We start from the raw sequence: 22,930 nt of genomic DNA, 5'->3' as shown, positions 1-22,930 counted from the left end.
TCTGCTGAGAAGAGTCGGAGATCCGTTTTCTCCGAAGGCAAAACCGAATGATGGGGAAAAACTTGATTCCGGTTCGGTCAAGGGCCAAACCGAAGTTCGCGTAGAGCTACGGGGAATGCGCTCGTTGAGAATAAGCGGAACACCCAAATGGATGTGCAGGTGTCGAACTCATACACGATATGCTCCGAGAGAGAGCTGCGGACGCATCCATTTTAACGGCGTTTGACGGCTAGTCTCGCCGGAGCACTCCGCCTCATCGAGAAGTCATAGCCGACGACATGGGTCTTGATCCCGTCTCGCGATCTGAATCGTATGTGCGACAGATCAGATCCGAATTAAAAATATAGGAGAGCCGTATCCACGATGTTTTCGAGTATACTATAATTCCTTGAGGAATGAATGATCATCTTCGCGCGTCCAAGAAATCAAGCCCACGGAGCCTCGTTTCTCTAGCTCTGAGATTGCTCCTGCAAAATGTCCGCGCCCTCTCCCAGGAGCAGCCATGTTCACGGGCGAATTGGGCGCATATGGTGTCATTCTTGCCTCCAGGAGTTGATCTGTGCGTGTGGGAATTCCGTAGGAAGTATATGAAATTGATGTCCCGTAAATTTGCTATCTAAAGACACCAACCGGGTGTCGATCGGTGTAGAAGGCACGGAGCTGCAGGTCGTAGAAAATGGACGAGTTTCGTCACACTTTTGGTGAAATACTAGACTAACCTTTTCAAAGACGTTTCACGTCGAGAACCGTCACTTCCGTCACGCGAGGTGTTCACCGATGGCCCCTCTAGCGAGCGCAATGACGTAGTTCTACGTCAAAACGGCCCGTACTGAAGGCGAGATGGAGGCAGCAAAGAAATTTGATCTCAGTTTTGCGGCTTTTGCTCTTTCCGACACGAGGAAAAATATATTGTGGGAGTTTTTGAGGAGCAACGAAAGGGAGAGGTATAAGGTGGGCTATCACTCGAAATTCGACACGCCGGCGCCGCTCGGTTTCGTAGCCCATTTATTTACAGGATGTGACGCGCATGAGAAGGAGCCGGGGATATTCCGAGAAAAATTCCCACCAGAAGAGTAACAGTTCATCCCCTAGTCCTGATCTAGCTGGCCCCCGCTTCCGCATTGCTTCCCGCTGGTTCTCATGGCTATCTGTGCGTATCCACCTGGAGCTCTTCGTATCCGTCCGAACCCGAGTCACTCCCGCCTTGCTGGCGGGATAGTTCTGTCGGATTGCTCCTAGCGACCGACATCAGCGTTCCTCCGCATGAAGAATCGGAATACTCCTCCAAATCCCAAAGCGCTCAGATCGATGTCATCACTATCAGGAGGAGCTCGGATTCCAACTTCGGATTCAGTCATGGAGACTGATGTTATGGAACGAGACCGAGAATTTCGCCAGAAATCTGAGTTGGTTCAGCCGCTCTGAAAAGCTGTTTCGCAATATTTTTCGGAGGGTTCGGGAGCCGATCAAACATCTAAGGCACATTCCTCATCTCCCTCCCTGCTCAGCCTCTGGCGGGAAGTCCCCAACAGCGACCGCTGCGCTGTCGGGACGCGACCTGACTGAAGATCGTCATTCGGCTTCCAGGATAGCTTCAAGAGAATAGTCGAAATATCCCATGCTTATCTCCATGCGGCACTCGCCGAGGTAGGTTCGCATCTTCATCTCCCTCGTAGAGCCGAATCACCAGCGAGAGCCGTGTCGAGCTGCGGCGTGTCAGGAACAGGTGTCAGAATGCAGACAGCTCACTGAGACTTGCGCGAAAACAATTTTTAATCGTAATCACGACTCTACGGCAGGGAGTGACGACGTCGCGACGCAGTCGCAAAAGCTGGAAGCGACTCAGAGGATTGGAACGTTGTTGTCTCCCTGTTCTGGTTTCGCTTAGCGCGAGCGTTGTACCGTGCAAATTCGTTGAGTGCATGAAGGAGTGCTCCGGAGATTCCCACTGGAAGGGCGTTATTCCTTCCTTGAGGAATGTTGCCGATGACAAGCACCGAGTGAGTGAGAGCCCCTGTCTCAGAGAGCTTTTCCGCATCTTTGTTTGTCGCCGCCTGTTGAGATGAGTGAGCCCCGCAGTAAATCTCCGCGTGAGTCGCTCGCTGAAAGTATCCGCTGCGAGGTGCTGAACGAGATAGTCGTTGGCGATAGCAACAGCCATGGAGGGTATAAGGGCACAATCGCGAAGGAACGACATTAAAAGGAGACCCTCCGACTGTTCTCCCGTCGTTCATTCGTCCTGACCCACAATGACTCGACTTCCGGCAGAGTTTTGCCGCTATGTGACGACCGACTCTGCGGATGAGACGGAAAGAACACACGAGGGATGTTTGACCGACCGAATTCGCCCGAAGGATGGCCGAGCGCTTGAAGCCGTCTAGATGGTCCCAGCCGGACTCGCGAAGCTTTAGGGGCGATTCCCTCCGGATTTCTTTCAGGTGGGATTCTGAAGGAAACCCAAGGCGCTTCAAGGAAATGCTGGGGTAATCTTTCCAGAGCCCGTCCTAATCCGTGCCCTATCCCCGCGCAGCAGACCCTTCAAACCCCTCGCAGACCCTTCCGCGGGCCGGAGCAGGGGACGGAAATGTTCCGCTTTAATATATCATGAATCTGCATCGTCCATACAGATCCAAGGACCCGGAGGGTCAGCAGACCTGGCTCATCCCTTCGGCGGGGGGCCTGGGCACTTGAATTATCAGAGATCTATGGGTTTCACCGATCCATTGTGGAAGTTGCTCCTCCATCAATAAAGGCGCGACATCATTACAGTCCGGCTGAGGGGACGGGTTGGTGATGCTGTTCCATTCCCTCGTCTGGAAGTCCCAAAACTGGACAGCACCGGAAAAATATGTTTCCGCTCTGGAATCTTGAAGAAGATCGAACTCAGTCCGCGCCGACCCAAAAGGAGTACGCGCGTTGAAGCATGGAGTGCGAGAGTCCGCGATGGATGTCTCTATTCGAGCAGAGAACTTTCTGATAGCTCGTATCGTGGGAGCGGCGCGAGTTTAAGTCCGGGCCGAACGCTTTATGAAGTGCCCTTACTCGTGATCGATTATCCTGTTCTCTCCGATCCGAGCCTGTTAGTGGGGCAATTAGCGCAAGCTCGGTGAGCCACCATCGGGCGATAGATAAAATTCAGAAACTCAGCAATGAATATATTTGCCCGCTCTCGAATCTCCCGAATTGAAAGCCCGGCGAGGTACTGGCTGGAAGAGGAAGTCAACGACTTGGGTAGGAGAGCTCAAGTCGAGGAGCCTGACACTCGTAGAGACCTCTGCTTTGGATTTTCCAATGAAGGTCTGGCAAAGAAGATGCGTCTCCGAGATATTCGACCACGGAGGTCCTGACGAGAGGCTCCGTCGTGGCGAAAGTTGTCGCAATTCCCCCTGAGCGAAGCCGCGAGTTCGCCGGGACGGCAGTCATCAAAGGCTCTTCTACTCCTCGAGCGGGGTGCAACTATCAGCCCGGACTCGTCGGGGCGAGAAGTTTCCGTGAACGGAGGAAGTACGTTTTTCGCAACGCGTGTATTAAAAACATATTGCTCCATCTATCGATCTTTCTATTTCGCCATCGATCTCTGAATACACATCCACCTGGTCGTACCCCATCTGCGACTGTATACTTATCACCCGACCGACCTGCCACGCGCCTCCGACGGCACCATCTGTGGGCATTCGGCAGGAATTTCCATTTTCTTCTTTACTCAATCTTCGTGAAGTGGGAGCGTCCACCTCGCCACGACCATCAACAATGATTGAGCAAGCGGACAGGCTATCATAGGTAGAAGTTTAGAATGATAGCACTGGGCCTTGTCGAGCCGGGACATCTGTCGGATCTTTATCGCGGGCTTTCGAAATTCGGGGAGCTGGCAATTCCCCAGGGAAATTTGCCGATCGAACTAGGACTTCCGCGATATGACACGAGATGAGCGAGGATATGATTGTACGGACTGTCAATTCGGTCGAGAGGAGAATCTGCCGGCTTGCACGCACTGCCTTTTCGAAAGAGAACTTTCTTCCCCTCCTGTACTCGGGAAGCGCAACTGGCCACTATCGCAGCTGTGCAGGAGTGTAAGCCGGGGGCCCCTGTATCGCCGGGAAGAGGAAACGTTCTTGAAAGGGAGCCGGATCACTTGAGAATTCATCGGGAAAGATCCCGAGCTCGTTAGTCATGGTCCTGTTGAGCCAGTCAGGGGATCAGGGGTTTCTCGAGTCGAGCCCAATCTTATTAGAGAACAATAGGCTCCCCATACCATCCGATGGGAGCCGATAGGCGCAACTCGACCTCAACCTCCGCTGGAGGCCCTCGCGCGGTTGGCTCGGAACACTCGAGAGGTATTATAACTGCGGGAGTGCGCGAGCGATACCCGATAAATTTGCGCTTTCTCCCGGTTCGAGACTCCAGCAGAAAGTTCCGAATGCGTGGAGAAGTGTTCCCTTGGATTTTTTTCAACAGGGTCAGAGATGCGTTCTTCGACTCGAATGTCGACCTCCGTTCAAGTCCAGAACGCTCTTGAGCAGACGTCTCCTGCGATCGACTCGTCTCCCACTCCAGAGCTCCGTCGATTAATCGGTGAGCGGCACAAACGACGAACTTTTCCCCGAGCCTGTAGTCGTCGTTCAGCTCTCGGGAAAGCATGTTCTCGACGGTGCCGGTGCTTTCCCCGGCGGAGTTGAGTGATTTAGTCTGCAGAGCTAGACGAGTGTCTGGCAAGTGTGTGTGTGCGTGAGTGTGACCTTCGGGACGTTTCAAGACCACAAAGCCCCAAGATTGATGAGCTACGGCATCGGCGAGCTACTTCACTCGATATATCTGCGATTTTCCAGTAGGCCCCGTTCATCCACTGCACGCGGCTCTCGATGTTGTTGAGCGAGCGAGCGGGCGAACCGTCTCGAAGCTTCACCTTTCCCGAATTCCTCGCGGTCTACCCCCGTCCGGTCCCCGTTTGCAGCTTCGACCTTGGAAGCTATCAACAATATTATTCCTCCCGGCATGTCTTACTTTCGCGAGAGAAAACCTCGACGCGTGAAATGTCCATTCCAATCACGTTGCGATCAAAACTTCACGACGAATATTGCAACATCTCTCAGGGCAAAATCTTGATCGCCGGCACTAATTCGCAAAAGTGGCGCGACCCGCGCTATGCATACTGCGAGCGGAGAACATACCCCTCGATGTCTCCGGTACCGCTAAACGAGTCGGCACTGTACCCACGAGGCATCGAGTCAACATGAGTGTTCGCGTAACAAGACCGAGAGCGTTTATGGGGACACGCGCTCGACGAGCGAGACGACCCTTCAGATACACCGGGAGGAGCTGCAAAAAGGCAGAACAGCATCGGAATATTTCGTTTTTAGTAGCGATTCCAGTCCCATGGTGGGCGTCTTCCTTATTTGCAAAAAGGCGGAATGTGCGGCTCTTTGAGGAATATCTAATCGAGGCGCCCTGGATACATATTCTCATTTCGTTATACGACTTCGGTCTTCATCGATTCACACTCGAGAATGCGCGCCTGAGATTATAAGAGGAAGCCCCATTCCCATGAAGCTCGGATCCCTGGCATCTGCAATCATGAAGGGGCTGAGCGAGCGAGCGAGCGAGCGCGACAGCAGAAACGGCTTGTTGCGAAGGAGATCTCTCCCGGAGAAATACAGCGGGGTCTTCCCCTCGAACACTCGTCTCGAGTCCTCGAGAAACCACCGGGGCGCTTGCGCCGTCCTTTTTTCTCCTCTGCTCAAGTCGAGAAGCCGCAAGGGCGCGTTTTTTTTAGAAACACGGTATCGGCATTGTAGCAGCCTCGGAGCCGTCTCGTCACCTTTTCTTTTGGAAGGCAGCTGAAAGATCCTTGACAAAGTACAATAAGCCCCGTCTCAGGCTTGTTTGACGACAGCGACAACGACACACTCGACGAAAGCAGCGTTCTTCCGTACAGCCGTACATTCGTCCAGGGCGTCGAAGGAAAACCTGGAACTTGGAATCTTCACTGCATCTCGTGAATTGCTCAGATTGACGAATCGATCCAACAGTCTCGTTCACTTCATCATTGTTGCTGTCAAACAGTCGAAGTTGCAAAGTCGAGCACTTCTCAAACGAAAAAAGGGCCCCGTCTGCTTCTCGCCTCCAAGAAGCTCAGGCAGGATTCCGAGGCCGCGCGACCGGGTACTCGACATGAACACGGGTGAACCATTGTCTTTGAAAAGCCAATACTGAAATCATGAGCTCTGGCCCCTTAGGGAGCATAACAACACATCTGCTTTGCGCAAGAGAGCATTCCTCTAGAGGGATTCAAAGCCGGAGCGACGGCTCGGATAATCGTTCGAGCTGAGTGAGGACTACTTGAAGCGCTCCTCCCTCCCGGTTCCTTGTCGCACTTGTTCCGATAACCATTCTCCGCCGCGCCGTATGGAGGAATTCCCTGCGATGAGCGGCGCAGAAACGGGGCGTTGTCAGGGTTCAGGCAGCGCATCCCCTCGAATGAACTGCGGGGAGGGGGCAGGGGCGGTTTTCAGACACTGCCATCGGAACTCCAAACTCGAATCTCGATGAGCTGAGACACGCTGGCGCGAAAGCGGTTGATACAAGCGATATTGTATCAAGGCGCATGATTCCTCTTCGTCGGGGAGCGAATCACAGGAAGCTGGTTTAGCCTACCGTAGATTCAAGCAGGACTCGACCCCACCGTTCTTGATGCACTCCTTTCATGATCCCAAGTCTCTTGTAATCAGTAATCACTGTACTCAGGAGGGGGTTTTCCTGTGGGGAATCTCCGACCGGATCGCAAAAATGTTTCAAACCAAATTCTCTCGAGGCTCGGCGTTCCCTAGCATTTCGAGCTCATCCTGAACGTTCAACAGGAAGAACCCTGACTCGAATCCGCTTGGTGCTGCCCGTATTTCCCGAAGCTCATACCAAGACGGGAATGACGCCACAGATCCGGCGAGGCAATCCAAAGTGCAGCATTAGCTTGCGCGCGCCAAAGGATTCCGCTCTTCATTGGTTCCTACGTGAGTAAGTATATGCTCATCTTGTTGTGAGCCTCCTTCTAAAGTGCCCCGTCTGGGGATACCCTGGGCGCGACGCGATGCTACGGAATTCCACTCTCGGAAGCGTGATTCGCTCGAAACAATCAATTCTCGTGCCGCGAGTGTTGACGTGCTTGGTATCCTGACCTCGGGAACGCGACCCCCTCCCCCCGCGCGCCTCAGGTCTGAGTGGGTCTGGGGGCTCCCCGTGCGGAGATTGCCTCTTATTCCTTGACGATTTTCCGCGGTTCCGTTCTGCGGATCCCCGTCAGTCCAGCACGGGAAGCTTTTCCCGTGAAGACTCCCATCAAATATCAAGGGATTTGATCTCAGCTGAGGAGGAAGCTCGCTTCGGCTAAGAACGATGCACACACAGCTCAGAAGTCGAAAGAGTCTCGTGGAGGATGACCTCGCTGTCGTGTCGCCAAACACCTCTCCGTTGCCCAAGCTTCTGGTTCCCGAAACAGCAAAGTGTATCTCGGGAAGGAGGAATTTGATCAGACAATCCGAGAATGACGGGCGCTCTCGGCGACTCGATAAATCACTCCATTGTGGAGGAAAATGCCCGAAACAGGAAGTGGGTCATGCTCCGCCCCCGCTTTTCGAGGATCGGGTCGCTCAGAGGGGAGAAACATTTCTAATCATCATCAGCATGCTGCATGAGTAAACCGATAGATCTGTACACTATTCACATCACCGTCTGTGCACCTTCTATTATATGTCGGTCAGTCAGGTCACTTCGGCGAACGCGTGAGACTGTCCACAGAAGTGATGGGTGAAGGCCACGCAGGGGCTCTCGGCCCGGGAAGATCTTCATTAAGAGAACCTTCTTGCTCCACAGCCTTCCCGCTCCCACGCCGCCAGCAGGAGGTAACAGGTTTCGAGACGAAACTCGTTGCTGCCTCCGTCTGTAAGTTATCCTAACGGCAGAACTATTTACGGAGAGATCTTTGAAGGGTCTTCAGATCGTGGCGTAGAAGTAATACGGCTCGGCAGCGAGAAGAGCGATGGTGTCGGGGAGGATGCCGGTGAACGCTACGGCTGGGTGTGAGTCCAGAAACCTCATTCGTTCTCGGAAGTGTTCGCGCTCCAAAAACCGCTCGACACCCTCGGGAAGGGGTCTCGACCCGAGCCAAGACCCCGCTTGTTTTTCCCGTCGCTACGCTGCTGAGGGACTCTGGCAGCGGCAAGTGGCCCCACGGTGGAGCTATGTAATGGGTTGACCGTTCCGCATTGACGAATAGATCAGCGACTGTGTGACAGGTAGGGCGGGACTGGCCGTCTTCCATTCGTTTTCTCGATTGGAGTGACATTCAGAATAGACGAGGCGAGAGGTTGTCGGACATCGATCTACCGACCGTCGCGGGTAGATTTGGCGAGATTAACGATTTAGGGAAGAACTCTCAAGGAACAATTCGACGCACACGTCGCTCATACCTGTGACTCTTTCGTAGGAGTGTTCGTAATCATGCAGAATACGTCACGAGCTCGAATCTGGAAGTGCGAGAGATTCCACCGGAAGAATCAGTCTCTCGATCCGCTGCTCAGGGTTTCTGATTCTCCCTGATTCGGAAGCTGGAATCCATCGAAATAGAGCGGGTCCTTGTCAGACTACCGGAAGGACACTCGATTGATCAGTCGACATTCCCGTCCGATTGTGACTTACGCGCGTTCCAGAGCGATCAATCACCGATTCCTCCCCGTCAAAGACGACAGTAGATTGAGCTCTCTATCCCGCCGAGAAAGGCCCTCGGGGCTTTAATGCACGTCTTCCTCCATGCATCCCAGGAACTTAATCCGTCACAATGTTTCAGCTGAGCTAAGCACCGAAAGCGAGCGGGACAAACGGCAAATTAGCTGCAAATGACAGACCTTGTCGTGGATAACTTACTATGAGGATCGGGACAGGAGCATCTACGAGCCACGATCGACTCTGATCCCCCCGCCGTGTGTATTGTTCTATTATATAATGAATATTGGTCGTAGACATTTCCATCCGTATGGATATCTCTCTGCGTTGTGAGGAGCATCGGAGAAATAGCCTAGGGATGTACTTTTAAGGTCCCTGTTCTTATGCTACGGCGGGTATCCGGGAGACAGAAAAGCCGAGAATCGTCGCTCTGGACCTTCGAAAACATCGCCTTCGCGGCCGTTGCGCCCATTAATCCCAGGGAACCCGGAGACATGAATTTGGTTTTGGCTCCAGCCCGCGACGTATATCTTTCATCCTCCCGGCTGTGGGCCCCTATGTTCAGCGACGACTCTGTATGGTAAGACGAGTAACACTCACTCGCGGTCCTCAGTTCGGTCGTGATCCCCGCCCCGCTCACTTGTAGAGAAAGCGCAGCCGACCGAATCGTCCAACATTATTTCAAGTCACCAGAATAGCCCATTTTATTTTCCGGCACGATTCTTTTTCGGGTATAGATCGACCTCGACCTACTCCACTCTGTCTGGCCACCTCGTGTACCTGAATCGTCAGCGGTCTATCTTGGCCGCTCGGGAAGGTAGCGGGAAGACGCCTCGACTCCAATCGGCGAGAATGTGATCGACGCGGTCCCCTTCGAACGTCTTTCGGTGGCTATCAGAAGGGGAATCACCAACTGTAAATCTCACACCCATGACTCCGAGACTCACATAAATCATGGCAAACGGCGCCCCGTATCCGTGTCTCCTCCAACGTCGCTTAGCGGCCGAGAATCGTCTGGACTCCCGGGGACGCATTAAAGTCACCTACGCTCTGGCAACCCTCTGGGGTACCGGTGCGGCGGCGCGGGGGAAATTTCGCAAAGTCCTCTCTGACAGAAGATATAGCCTCGAAGCTCTCCAAGACTGAGGGTCGAATTGACCGTCTTGGATAATCCTTCATGGTCTAGAAAACTGCCCTTAGGTTCTGCGAAAAGCTGTCTCGTTCGGACGTAGACGAGAGTCCTGTACAATGGCAAGTCTACCCGAACGGAAGGCGTTCAAGGTTTCCCACAAAGAATAATTAATGAGTCAAGTGAATGGGCATGAATAGTTTGCGTGCTTGGCGGGGCGCCAGAAACCTACCAGTTCCTCTTCGACTTGGGCCCTTGGCTCTTCCACCGCCTCACCTTCAACTTGTCGTTCGGCACGTATCAGGCCCTCTATGGTCTTTGCTCCTCAGGTGACTCTTGATAGCAATGTATCCGAGGCACCTGTGAGATAAATACAAGACCGCGGTCGTCGTTGTTGCGGGGGTCGGAGGGACGGAATGTGTTCAGATAGAGTCTCAGGCTTGGTGGGAGTACATTGCGCGTGTCGAGCGGAATTACGCGACAGAGTGAGGATTCCTGCGCCTTGGGGGCGAGATAATGAATGCGTCAGTCATGTCACCATAGTTTTTTACACGCGCACTTACTGTGTGCCGATACGATCCAAGACTTGTCTCAACAACTCGATCCCTAAGAGTTTCTCTCCTCTGTAGCGAGTGTCTCGCAAAAATCCTATTTCCCTGGACTCCGCCTTGACGTAGACTGTTGCGTTTATTTTCCGTTTCGCAGCGGAATTCTCTTCATCGCGGTTGTCCATCGTGAGAATAACGCACGAGACTGAGCCTCGGATTTCTTCGGCTCGGTGAGCTTCGCTTTGAACTTGCCAGGTACCGTCCGCGATTCGGCTCGATAGCGGAGTCACGGTCATCCAGAGTAAATTCCGATCATTTTCTTTGACGAAGCCCGGAACGTGCGTGTACATTGAGTAATTTTTCCCAGCGACTGGGAAGAACAAGTCCTAGCTTGAGTTTTTAGGTGTCTTACTTCGAGCTCCCATACACGGATGGAGCCCCATGAATGGAAACAAAGCTCTGAATAATCCACATCGATTCTGATGAGAGTCTGTCGTCGATACCCTCGCCATGTTTCCCGCTCGCTCGGGTTCGATCAAGACCTTGAATCTAATTAGGCGTGAGGAAACGAGTGAGACATTTCGTCCACTCCGATAGAGAGTGCTTTGAGCAACCGAGGCTCTTGCTACTCCGCGGCTCGCCTCGAATGTCCTGTTTAGAAACGACATCACCCTTGCGAAACAGACAGTATGTCAACCGGAACGTCAGAGCGAGGCCTCGCAGAGTCTATTGTGGTCGGTTTGAGGCTCGCTATTGTGTGACTATTCGTTCTCCGTCAAGGCGGGAAAGCTGTTTGACCATGAATACGACCTCCCCACCTTAGGGTCTCCGGCTCCGCCGCGCCGACCAGATCGACCGACCGTCGAAATCCCTCGGCCCGGCTCTTAATATAATATAGTGAAATCAGTGAGGCGAAATGGCAGCTCCCGAATGGATGCTGGAGAGCTCAACGACGAGTCCAGGATCGGTATTTCATTTCGTGAATTCACTCCCCGCCTGGACGGTCGGAGGCAGACAGGTCCCGGACTAAATCCGACCGGAGTATGTGTATTTGCTCTTGAGGATCCGTCCACGAAAGCAATAGTTCGGTGATACTCGGAAAGTCGGAGTTTGGCTGTAAGCTCCAGTGAAGTAGAATTCGAAGGGTTCTGAGCTGTTTTCTCTGAGAGTCAGATCAGAAGCGCGCCGCGGCTCTACATGGAGAGGTCCTCTCTCGGAGTGACCTCTCCCGTATTGCCAGGCTTTGTGCGAAGGCAAATAGCCCCCAACGATGTATCTTTTGAAGTACTGAGTTCTGATCTACCCAAGCTCTCTCGACTCGAAACGGTTTAGTCCAAGCAACCCGCCTGAATTGTACCTTCAATTATTCTTTCATCAGTCATAAATGCTTGTCGGTTTGGCCCGCTGGCGCTCACTCCGCATCAGTCTCTCAATAAGTTCCGTCACACTCCGCTTCCGTGCTGTGATACCCCATTGCCCTCGTTGAGGAAATGCTCGGTCACGCATCCCTCAAAGTTAGCGGATTCACGTCGTCGGCTTGTAAAGCTTTCACCCTGTCACCATTCATTTTCTTCCCCCGGAAGATCTTCTCGGGAAGCGTCACGGCCTTGGCTCGTACTTGGCTTCTACGTAGATAGTAGGTACGCTTCGGGAACGCCACCTCCGGTTTTCGAAGAATTCAAGAGAGGATCCTCTGTCAGCAGCAAAAGAAACGAAAACTCCCGTCTTTGAGGTGCGGTCGCGTTCATTTCACGGGTGTAGTGAGAATATCAGAGCGAACGAGCTCCGATCGGAACTTCGTTCCACAGAGCGCTCCGCGCCCCTTTTTTCCAGAGTCCGAAGTCTGCTTCTCATCCAGAAAGTGCACACTGGGGTCATGTTCGGAGGGGCGCGATTTCGTCCATCCTCGTTACGTACTGGCCAACGCAAATTTCATTACGCGAACTTCCTAAGCCTCTGGCGGGGAGAAAAACATTGAGAGTCCTGGTTCAAATCAGTTCAGAGTATGGTGCCTGTCTTCTGGTCCCTTGAAACAGAGAAGAGCTTCTCCGGCGAAATGATCCTCGAGAAGCAAGCCTTCACTCTCCCTTCTTGAGCCTCTGGTCCACTGAACCTCTCCCGATCTGCAGGACGCAGTGTCCGTTGCGTTGAGTTCCTTCGATACAGCTCTTGATTATGGAGTGGAAGTGGTGTGCGTATAATATGCGAGACAGGCGGGCTGCTGCTGAATTACGCGAGGACAAAATGCAGCCGCGACTGTGGCAAAACGTGTGAATTTGAGTGCGCACTCAGCCTGTCCTCAATTCATGAGGGCAATCCCCGTCGAGAATTCAACTACTTTCATGTTCTAGAACAGGCGGCTGAGCGCGACCAAGGAATCGAATTCTCCCCTTAGCAGCACCAGACGTGCCAGGGTACAAGCGAACTTGAACGCTTCTGTGAGTTGTCAGAAGATTGTAAGCCTACTTCCTTGAGATGCGTCTGACCTCCCGAACGCACGCATTCACTTGATTCCACGTTCCAGGCACGTCACTTCCCCTATAGCCGACAGAGAACGATGACTTACATAAAAAAAAGCGGACGAATTGGCCCAGACCATCATGCTCACGTGCTCTATGTGGAATGCTGTTTCGTGAGAAATATAATACTCCCGTGCACGGCCAGAAAGAGAACACAAACCGGATTATGGAAGCGCCGACTCGCTTCAGAAATGAGCGTCATTCCTCCCGTAAGTTTAGCGAAACAGAGTCGAAGCCATAGTGAAGATAGTCGTGGAGGCCATCGTGATGCCGCAGCTCGAAAGATGGCATCTTTACGAGGCACTCCTTCTGCGTCCGGGGCATTCTGCGCCAACATAAGTTCCGTGTGCCGAAGACAGAGTCTCTGTTTCCCGCTGTCTCTGCTCTGCGTCTATGTTTGTGAGCTCCCTCACATTGAGACTCGCCTCGTTTCGATGGCAGCGTTTTTGTCTCATGACACTCACTGTTATTGTTATTATTATTATTGCTTTCGGGAAAGCAAACAAGAGTCTCCGTCCCTTGAACACACAGTGCGCTTCTTCTGGACCGTCCAGATCCTTCCTCGCTAATAACATCTAAAAAGACGATCTATCCATCTATTTACGATTGATCTATTCATCAAGCCTCCTTTTTTACGTGCGTTTATTTTCTCTTCTTGGACTCGGCTCCTACACCCCGGATCGGAGCTGTTTCTGTCTTTCAATCATACTCAAGTCGACGCAGGCTAGCCATTTAAGCAAACGAGGATATGCGAGAAGGGCCTGCAATTCTGCTTTTGGTGGAATACTCTGATCCACCATGCTCGACATGAACATTTGTTTCGTCTGGTGTATAGACCGAGGGAAGTCATGAAAAATCCCCCTGTGGCTCCGCGTTCTTATCACTTCGTTTGGTCGGCTTACATGTTGCTCGCTCCGCTGCGGGATCTATTCGGCAATTCCGTAGACGAGCGCGACCGGATTCCCGATGAACCTAAGCATCATGCTGATAACGTGATGAAATTTTACAGCGATATTCATTACTGACTCAAGCACGAATGACTCTCATGGATACTCAGGCGCTCGGCCCGCGACCGATCATAAGGATTCCTACGTCGTTTGGAAATCGGTTCCGCGTTTTATCGGGGATCGCTGACAGGAACATAAGCCGCTCGGCCGAGCGTACGGCTAACGCGAGATAGCCGGTGGAAAATTAGGCAAAAACGCTGGAAGGGGGGAAAGGCTCCTCGCGAAGAATTCTATCCCTGCAAGCGGTTGGCTTCCGGGACATATATGTAGGTACATAATACGATACATACATCTGGATTACCTGCTTGTGCGCATATCACGCGCCTCAGCTGGCTTCGTTGAGAGTTTCAAGACCTTGATCGACATTCGCTGCTTGCGATCATGAAAGTACCCAGTCCAAGTCGCTCTTCTATCGGATACAGAGATCCGCTTGCCCGTGATACCTCCTAACTACAATTGAGAGCGCGAATCCGGAAAATCCGTACGTATTCTGTCCCGAGATACATGTTGATCATGTATCCTTCCCGAAATATTCAGCCGGGCCCCGGCGGACGCTAAGCTCGACAGCCGACTCTTCTCCGATCTCGTTGGATATTCTATGTGACCGCGAGCCGTATGGTGGCGGGGAAAGCCCCCGAGATATCAGAGGCTCATTACGAGCAATCCATGCTCGTTTCGAAAAACTCAGAAACTGCTTCGTTCGGCCGCCGTAAGTATTCATTTTCTCGAAGTAGGTCAGCCATCGGCCATTAGTCGCGGAGAACATTGTCGAGCGACTGTCCGGGCAGATCTCTACTACTTCTTTTTTTATTATCTCCACTTCATAGGTGGGTGTGCGACACTCATAATCTATTATCTATTATCGTTTAATCAGAACTTTCCCGTAGAACCAGGTGGCATCGACAGCTCTGCGAGCTTCGTAGCGTCGGAACGGCGCGACAGTGGAGAGAATCATTGCCTTACCCTTGGTTCTCGGGCCTCCAGTGCTCTCGTATGTCCCAGTCGGGGAGGGGGGTCTCGTCGAATGACAGAACATTCTCCGTATGCACTTTCGAATTCTGATTGCGGAGGGAGTTTTCGCGGAAAACAGGCCGGGAAGCTCTGTGACGAGGCGGACCCTGTCAAAGGGGAGCGATAAAGCGGCCGCGGAATAGCCCAGCGCTCGCAGCGGTCCGAAAATCGGATGCGGATTTATCCACACTTCTCCCTATCGATTTACCGGCCGTGAAGAAGCTCGCGATGTCGAATGACCATGGCGTCTCGGAGCGGACTATTAGAGCACTCCCGCTAGCCGAACTAACGGCGGTGTTCTCCGATGAGGCGATACGGACAGGAGGCTTCCCCGTTCTCCGAAGATTGAATCGGCTCCCACATGATCAGTTTCCGGCAAACCTTCCGCTCCCCCGCTATGCCCTCCCCTCGGAAACTCCGGTCCCCCATCGATGTTAATTATTGGCAGAAGTGACGCTGAACTCGGCAAGCGACGCAAACCCACGGGTCGACCTGTGTTATTCCTAAAATCGCGCCCCGATAAGCGACAGCAGATCTGTATTTACTCGGGACAGATGCAAGATTCATTAGGCAATGCTCCGGGCTAGAAAGGCTAGAGGAGAGTACAGGATGCCGTACAGGAGAGTTTATACGTGATGTAGAGTATCATTACGTCTATTTCTCCATCAACCCCTCGAGGCACGCCATAGCCGAGCGGAGTAGCTGTCGAACCCGAACGTTAGTTCAGCTGAGCAAGTCGATCGACCAGCGCACTATCAATAAAAGCTCACACGCATCTGTATCCATGAAATTCGATGATTGCAGCTCCGATGAGACAGTCGGAACTCCTATCCAACTCTACCTTGACAGAGATAGTCACTCACCTCTACTATTGCACTCGCGTCCGTTCAGCGGAGCGGCTCCGGGGCCGATCTCTCGCGTTGACCCGGTCCCATCAAATTTTCTGACTCCTCCGACCAGATCGGATAGCGATAATTCATCCCTCAGACTTCGGGAGGCTCATGATGCGGACTGGATCCAGATCAACTCGCTATTCCTGGTTCTCTTTGAGCGCTTGCAGAAGTGGATTGGGTAACACAGGCTTTTGTCTGACCACAATAGGATCCCTTACACCCAATATCTATTTATGACGATGGCTTGGAGTTTTTGTACGGAGAAAAATAAATCAGCCAACATCCACGTCCTGTTCACCGGACCACCCACTCGGTGAGGGGCTCGGATCCTCGACTCGATGAATCACAAGGAGGCGCCTCAAAGCCAAGCTATTATTGTTCCGATAAGACCTAGATGCACCAACGTGCGCTGCGTGGGCGCGCCCCGAGCTCAGCGTGATTCCAGCCGTCATCTGACACTTTCTCATAGTTTATCATCTTCCCTATTCCTTATAGATTTCCACCACTACATCGATGTATGTATAAGCGGTTCCGAGAGTCTCCGTGCGGGGAAATTGAACTTTTGTCATGAGATTTCACCCTGAGAGATGGTGCATGGGCCTAATGTGTCACCCGAACGGAATTCGATCCACAAACATGGCTGGCCCGCTATCTGAACCGTCTGCGTGAGACGAGCCCAGGAAATCAGGTCGATGAGCGAAAGTTGCGATAGGCGACCATCACAAGGAAAAATGACCCGTCAACATGTTGGTCGCCGGCAAAGCTAAGCATCACGTCGCGCTCGCGTGTGTACGAACAGAAAGCGCCGGATAACTGCGGCTGCGAGCACGTCAGACTTTCACGGAAGGGAGCCTATGGAGTCGGAGTAGTAAACAATTCATTGGTCGAGAAAAAGCAATTTATTACTTTCTGCGCATCAGTGGGCGCTCGAAGTCTCTGAACTCTGCTCGACTGGATGCGAGAACGTTGAGACTGTCGGAGTAATTTATTCCGCCTCAGGTTTCCGTGGGTCTCATGTGGCGGAGGGCAACAATGAAGCCCTAACGAGTTTTGTAATAAGCGCGGACGCAAAATTCATAGAACATTCGGCGACAATCTCGAAACGAAAGGCGATAGTTTAAAGTAGTCGGAGGTGACTGCTGCCACCATCAGAAAATCGTGGACACAAGCAGGAAAGAAGGATTGGCCGCATCAACAACTCCTCCCATGATTGTCCGCTCTCTTATCGAGTTCGTTTGGATTGCGTTCGCGGTGGATGGGAACAGACTGGATCTCGAGTCTCATGAGAGAAGATGTCATTCACGGCCCCTGACGCTTCCATGGACGCGTCCGATGGGACACGCCGGGAATCAACCTCCAACCGGAGAAGCGTATCTGAACGGCTGTCCTTTCTCGGCAAGTCCGTACGAATGACTCTGCTATCGAGCTTGCGGGGCTGGATTGAAATGAGTATGTATAGCAGACTCCCTCCGGGAGGAACCATGAGCTCCGCAGAAGAACACAAATCGGATAAAAAGATGAGGGAAGGAGACCTATCCTCGGCTCAGCAATTAGACATTGTTATGCGCCTGTTACGCCATCGAAATTCGTATTCAGCGGAAAAAGTGGACCCTGTGCAGCGAGGTGCATTTTGTGCAACCTACAGAGAGGATCGTCACGCTCCACAGCCCGCACGAAAATCAGCTGCTTCGCTGAATGGCGATGAATGAAAAAGATTTGCACTGGATCTCCACGTCTCAATGTGTTCAGTGTATCTTCGAGCTTCGTTCCGAAGGCTTCGAACTCGATCTCTCCGAGTCCCTCATCTAGGCGTGCGTTTATCAGTACGGAACTCTTGACGTACTTCACCGGCGGAATCCTCTTTCTCTGTGAAAAGAGATCCCGATCGAGCGACTCCTCGTACGTTCTTGATGACCTCGATCAAGGCCGGGAACGATTTGCAGCGGAACTTACGCTTTCAAAAAATCCGAGAGCCTCATGGAGACGGTTATCTTCGAGAGCCATTGAAAAATTCTCAACTATTTTCGCTTTATATTCCGACCGGAATATCGACTTGTAAGGCAGTCGTTTCTGGATTCTGCTTCCCGATTCCTCCGCGTCAGACTCCGAGCTCCTGCAAGTCCAGAAATCAGGTGTCCCCGAACCGTGCTAGTGGCAATACAGGGTCTCATATCTTACGTATACATTCTGATGACTCGCCCATGGAGCTGGCATTCATTGACCATCCGTGCGGAGGAAGCTAATGAAGGCGACCAAATGAGGTCGAAGCCCTACCCGAGAATAGAATGTAGGGAACGCGGGTTCTTGGGGAGTGGAGGCATCAAATTACGAGCGAAGTCCTCGGCGCCGATTCTCGAAGTTGAATTATTGCTCTTCGATTCGTTCGCTCTCTTCATCATGGCGAGATGCTCACCTCTGCTGCACATTCCTCCCGAGGGTATCCAAGCTGGAAAAATTCAATTCCTGTATTAGGAGAATCTCAATTATTCGCCCGAATTCCATTCCAGCCTCGAGACAGAAGACCTGGTGTGACTCTGGAAATAATTGCAAGAAACATTCCTTGTCCGCTGAGTTTCTGCCACGTACAAAGCCTGAGCAAGATGTCACCAGCACCGCGCGATAATCTACGATCCCAAGCAATAATTATTTTTCGATCTCGTGATTGCAGACTCGACTGCGCGTAATTATTTCGACACGCAAGCGAGGCAGACTCTAGACTACGAGGCTCTCCTCCCGAACCAGACGGGAGCGGACGGATACTGACTCCACAGACAGGACGGATACTGACGAACTTCGCCTCCGCATTTTTCTCATCGATTGCGACAGGAACACCACCTAAGCAACGCATTCTTTCTCGCCCGGAGCAATTATAATTCCACTGCTTGCCTAAAACACCCTCGAAGCACAAGAAGCTCCGCGATTTCCCACCGAGTGTAGATTGGCACCGCCGAGATGGAGCCGCAATACAAACAGCAGACTTCGAAGCGCACATCCATCATCTAACATCAGCATGGCGACATTACGTCGCTCGGGACATCATAGAGGGACCAGTGGGGATATGCGGATTTATTGTAGCAATTCATCGCAGACGCTCAAACCCGATTGCTGAATCGATACAAACTCGATATTTGAATCGTTGGCGAGAACGTAGTTCAGCGAAGACGCCCATCCGTCAAGGACCCCGGAGCCTGAATGGGCATGAGCCACAGAGTCCGACTGAGAGACCCTCGGTGTGCGGAGCAGTCGGCTAATTTACTCGATGGGATTCCGCGACGGATATTGACTTTCCAGTCGAGGATCTCCGGCTGCTATTATCTTTTCAGCCCCATATTGAGAAACGCTCAAAATCTCTAATGAGCTCGGCAGAGCTGAGGGGTTGATGCGAATCGGGGGTTGCGAATGCTCCAGGAATCGAAAATCTCCGAGGGCTCCCACCGTTAGGCCTGGCCTTGAACAACGACGGATATCACGAACGTGAGGGATATTTGTTCAGTTTCACATGAAACCATGGGCTTAGTGGACCCATTCAAGGACCCGGAGGATCGATCCCCGAACGAAAAACGAGAGAAGCAGAAATTGAGGATTAAGGATCTTCGACAGCAGGGGAGGCACGTATTCGCGATGGAGATCCCGGAGTAGATACTTCTTTACGAGCGAAAAAAGTTAATTATTGTCTTGGCTGGTGGGTATATCCGCTTGTTTTCGTTGACCTTAATCTCCAAACTCGGCCATTGATTTGAATTCAACGACGATCGGGAGGACAGTCAAAGTAAGGGCTCCTAATCGCTGCCGAAGAGAAGAGCTTGGGCCTATTTTCAGCAGAACGAGAATACCAGAAATGCGCCGAAACATCCGTGAGGGAGGGCAGAAGAGCATGAGTCGATCCGGGCTGCCATCCTCGGCTCCCTAATCTGCTGTTATCAAGTAACATGCTCTTTCCGGGCGGGGGAGGCCGTAGGTCTTATTGTATTAGAGCACAAAAGTTCTGCGGGGTACGAGGTTAGAGCGGAAGATTCCTGCGTAATGGGCCACAATGTCTGTCACCGTGCCGAACCAGACAGAGAGAGTCGCTGCCTACTCCGAAGTAAAACCATATTCCACGAGCTGACAGCTCCTTTCTCCATTATAAGCGGATCGCTGACCAAGTCTCTCACAAAGGACGCGCTTGATTCTGGAAGCGTCCCGGCTCGAGGGCGGTCGTTGCGCTTTACTGCGGATCATATTCTGATGTATTTCGTTCCGAACCCCATCTCCCTGTGCATCTTACGGCGAGATAGACAGGAGAGCCTTCCTTCAGAGAGGGAGCTGCGGGGCGACGTAGTCATTACAACGCCATCGAAGCGATAGACGCGAATCGGACTTCCGACTCCTGGGATTGATCTGGACCAGGATGAGGAGTCACGTTTCTACATGTGTACACGAAAGATACACTTTGATCGATTGCTCGTACGAAGAATCCGACGTGTTCGAGGAACGAGTGTCATACTCTGATCGATCCGATGACACGATTGCCGAAGGCCCCGTTCCCTGAGGAGGTGGTCGTCTTCGAGCTCCAGATTAATAGCTCTAGGTAGGCTCCCCGCGGTAGGTTCCACATCATTCTGTCGAAGAGAAGCGGAATATAGATCCAGTCCTGTCTCATAAGGTTATATGCCGGTTATAACGGAGGGGTTGACTGGTAAGGAGGTCTATCACGCCGCAAAGATGTCGCCCGTTCGTGCTGATAACGTAAATGATCTTCCAATATTTGTCCAAATTCATACCTCCCGGAACCAAGCATCATATATGCCTTCAGACGGTAAAGACCTGCAATCTATTGAGAATCTTGGCAACGGGGCTCATCGTGATGGTGAGTCCTTCTTATCCACGAGTCACGAGGGCCGCCTATCGGGATTTCTCAAAATCTTCCTGGAAAGTTTTCCCCGAGAGTGAGCGAAGGACTTCGAAACAACGACAAGAATCCCCACACTTGAGCTGCCATTGATTCGAATGATCAGTCGCTGGCATCCGATGAAGATTCGCGGTGGAAAACCCCAATACAGAAAATCGACAAGCCATTCCACATACGCTACCGATGTGTTGACAGCAACTCCATTTGAGAAACTAGCGCCGGGGATCGGTGTATCCCAGCCCGCATCCGCTGCCCAGGCTCGCAGGGGGAAAGGAGTTGATTGATTCAAGGAAGACGCAGTTGAACCCATGCGAGGCTTTTTCTCGCACTAATGGAATCTTCCTGGATCCTTGGCAGCCGCGATGCTGCGCTCCTCCGGATGCGCGGAGCGGACTCCATCGTCGGCACTGTATTTAGCATTCGGCGCATTCATGCCACCGAATCGGGTGTTTCCGACCTCAAGCATGCGTCCCACCAAACACTCGTGGCGAAGAATTCCGGCGGACGAATTCTTGCCACGAGCCGCCCCCAATAAGCAGCTCTTTCGGCGTAAGTCAAGTGGACTCCCATGCCGTGCATGCCTACCAGCTGCGTCGCCTGCTCTCGCGTTGCCCGGGGAGGTGACGCATGACGTATCCCATGTCTTCCATTCGCTCCCTCAGCGTCTGGGAATCGGTGCGGGAACCGCTTTATCCTTGTTGGAGAAGAGGTGCGCTGACGCCCTGTTGACGCTTTCCCGACCCTCGTGAGCTGCCGGGACTCTACTCTTCTCCTTGATGACTACCCCCCCCCCCCCGACGAGGTTCCCGGGGGGAGGACGGGGGGAGAAATAAGGCCGAATGAAAATCTAAAGTGTGTGAGCTTTTCGAATATTGGGAAAGTTCTGAGATCATTAAATCTGCACTTAGTCCATAAATTCCGCAGATATGAGCGGCGCGAGTACTTTCTGAACGTGCTCAGCATTTCAGAGGCATCGACCCAGCTCAAATTAATTCGGATGCAAGCAAAAGCGTCGCTAGCCGCATCATGTTCAGTGTATCGCGAAATCTAGACGCGAATATCTGTGACTGCGGGTTCTTTGTAGTGCCGCAGCGCAGACTTTCCGGCACGCTCGGGAGAAGCGCAGCCCTATACGCCTCTTTCGCTATCAGTCTTTGCTATCACCAGAGGCTCCGTGATGGATTTGCTGTTAGCGAGCCACTTCTCGGGCTTTCCACATTCACCCAAAATGTTGAACACTTTTCCAGCGCCATACAGCTTAATCGCATAGTGAAGCTAAGGAAGAGAGAGTCGGCGGCGGTCAGATCCGGCTCGACCTCGCAGAGTTGGCCAGATTCAGCCGGAAGCGTGGACTTTTCAAATAGACTAAGTGAGCTATTCGTAGGCTTTGGACGGTCGGTTAGCTGGTCAGTCAGCCAGTCGGTCAGCTGATCAGTGGCTGGCAGCTTTGCCGAGATCTAAGGGATCCACATATGAAAGGTTCTCTCAGAAGCGCAGCTTTCCCACCTAAATCACATGCGTCACTCAGAGAGATTGAGCGGTTGCCACACTTCATTTTTCCCTCCTCCCACGGACGACTACATATACTTCCTTGTTTAGATGCCGACTTCATTGCTTAGAGAAACATTGAAGGTCCAGAGGGCAGGTGCCGTCTCGCCGGCTCAGCCCCCGGAATCACATTTCGCTATCCGCCGCCATGAGAGATCTCCTAGTTTTCCGCTCGAGTCTCTGCAAAAGGATTCCTTCAGGCGAGATTCGCCCCCCTCTCCCCTCTCCTCCTGCAGTTTAGAGAGCTCGCCCCCTCATCCCAAGTGAGTGACCTTGGATGATCAGTACGAGGAAACTGTGGTCTGCCGAAGGTACCAGAGGCATCCGTCGATCGAGATTAGCACGCCATGACGCGACAAGACGGCTAACGATCCTTTCTGGTAATCTAACTCCGAAATTAGAAAACTTTCTCGACCTCGGAGCACGGGGATGAGCATGCAGGCCCCTATCACATATTTCGGGAGCAGCTATCGGAAGGGAGCGGGAAACTTAGCAATACTTATAAACACGGGACCGAATGATCCGATCTATCTTAGAGTTGGATCCTGAATGCGAATAGGTGTCAGGCGCCCTCAACTCAAACGCCGGCTGTGGCTCTTGGAGGTTTTCCGGATTGGAGACTCGGTCGCCGGTCGCCGCCACCGGGCTTCCGGTATTGAATGACCATCGAAG

The 22,930-nt window shown here is 52.4% G+C and overlaps 1 protein-coding gene across 1 annotated transcript; it reads right to left on the bottom strand.

Moving 5' to 3' along the window:
• Nucleotides 1-17,379: 17,379 nt before the first annotated feature.
• On the bottom strand, nt 17,380-18,746 carry LOC100899428 (uncharacterized). Its single transcript, XM_003745008.1, has 4 exons — nt 18,706-18,746; nt 18,094-18,265; nt 17,773-17,932; nt 17,380-17,685 (listed from the first exon to the last, which is right to left on the bottom strand). Exons 2-4 carry the CDS (start codon nt 18,243-18,245, stop codon nt 17,380-17,382), a joined length of 618 nt encoding a protein of 205 aa, XP_003745056.1. The 5' UTR covers nt 18,246-18,265; nt 18,706-18,746.
• Between the last annotated feature and the right edge of the window lie 4,184 nt (nt 18,747-22,930).

This window comes from Galendromus occidentalis, unplaced genomic scaffold (assembly GCF_000255335.2).
Source record: "Galendromus occidentalis unplaced genomic scaffold, Mocc_1.1 scf7180000077476, whole genome shotgun sequence".
In the NCBI taxonomy this organism is placed as follows: Eukaryota; Metazoa; Arthropoda; class Arachnida; order Mesostigmata; family Phytoseiidae; genus Galendromus; species Galendromus occidentalis.
This window is presented reverse-complemented; position numbering and strand designations above follow the sequence as displayed.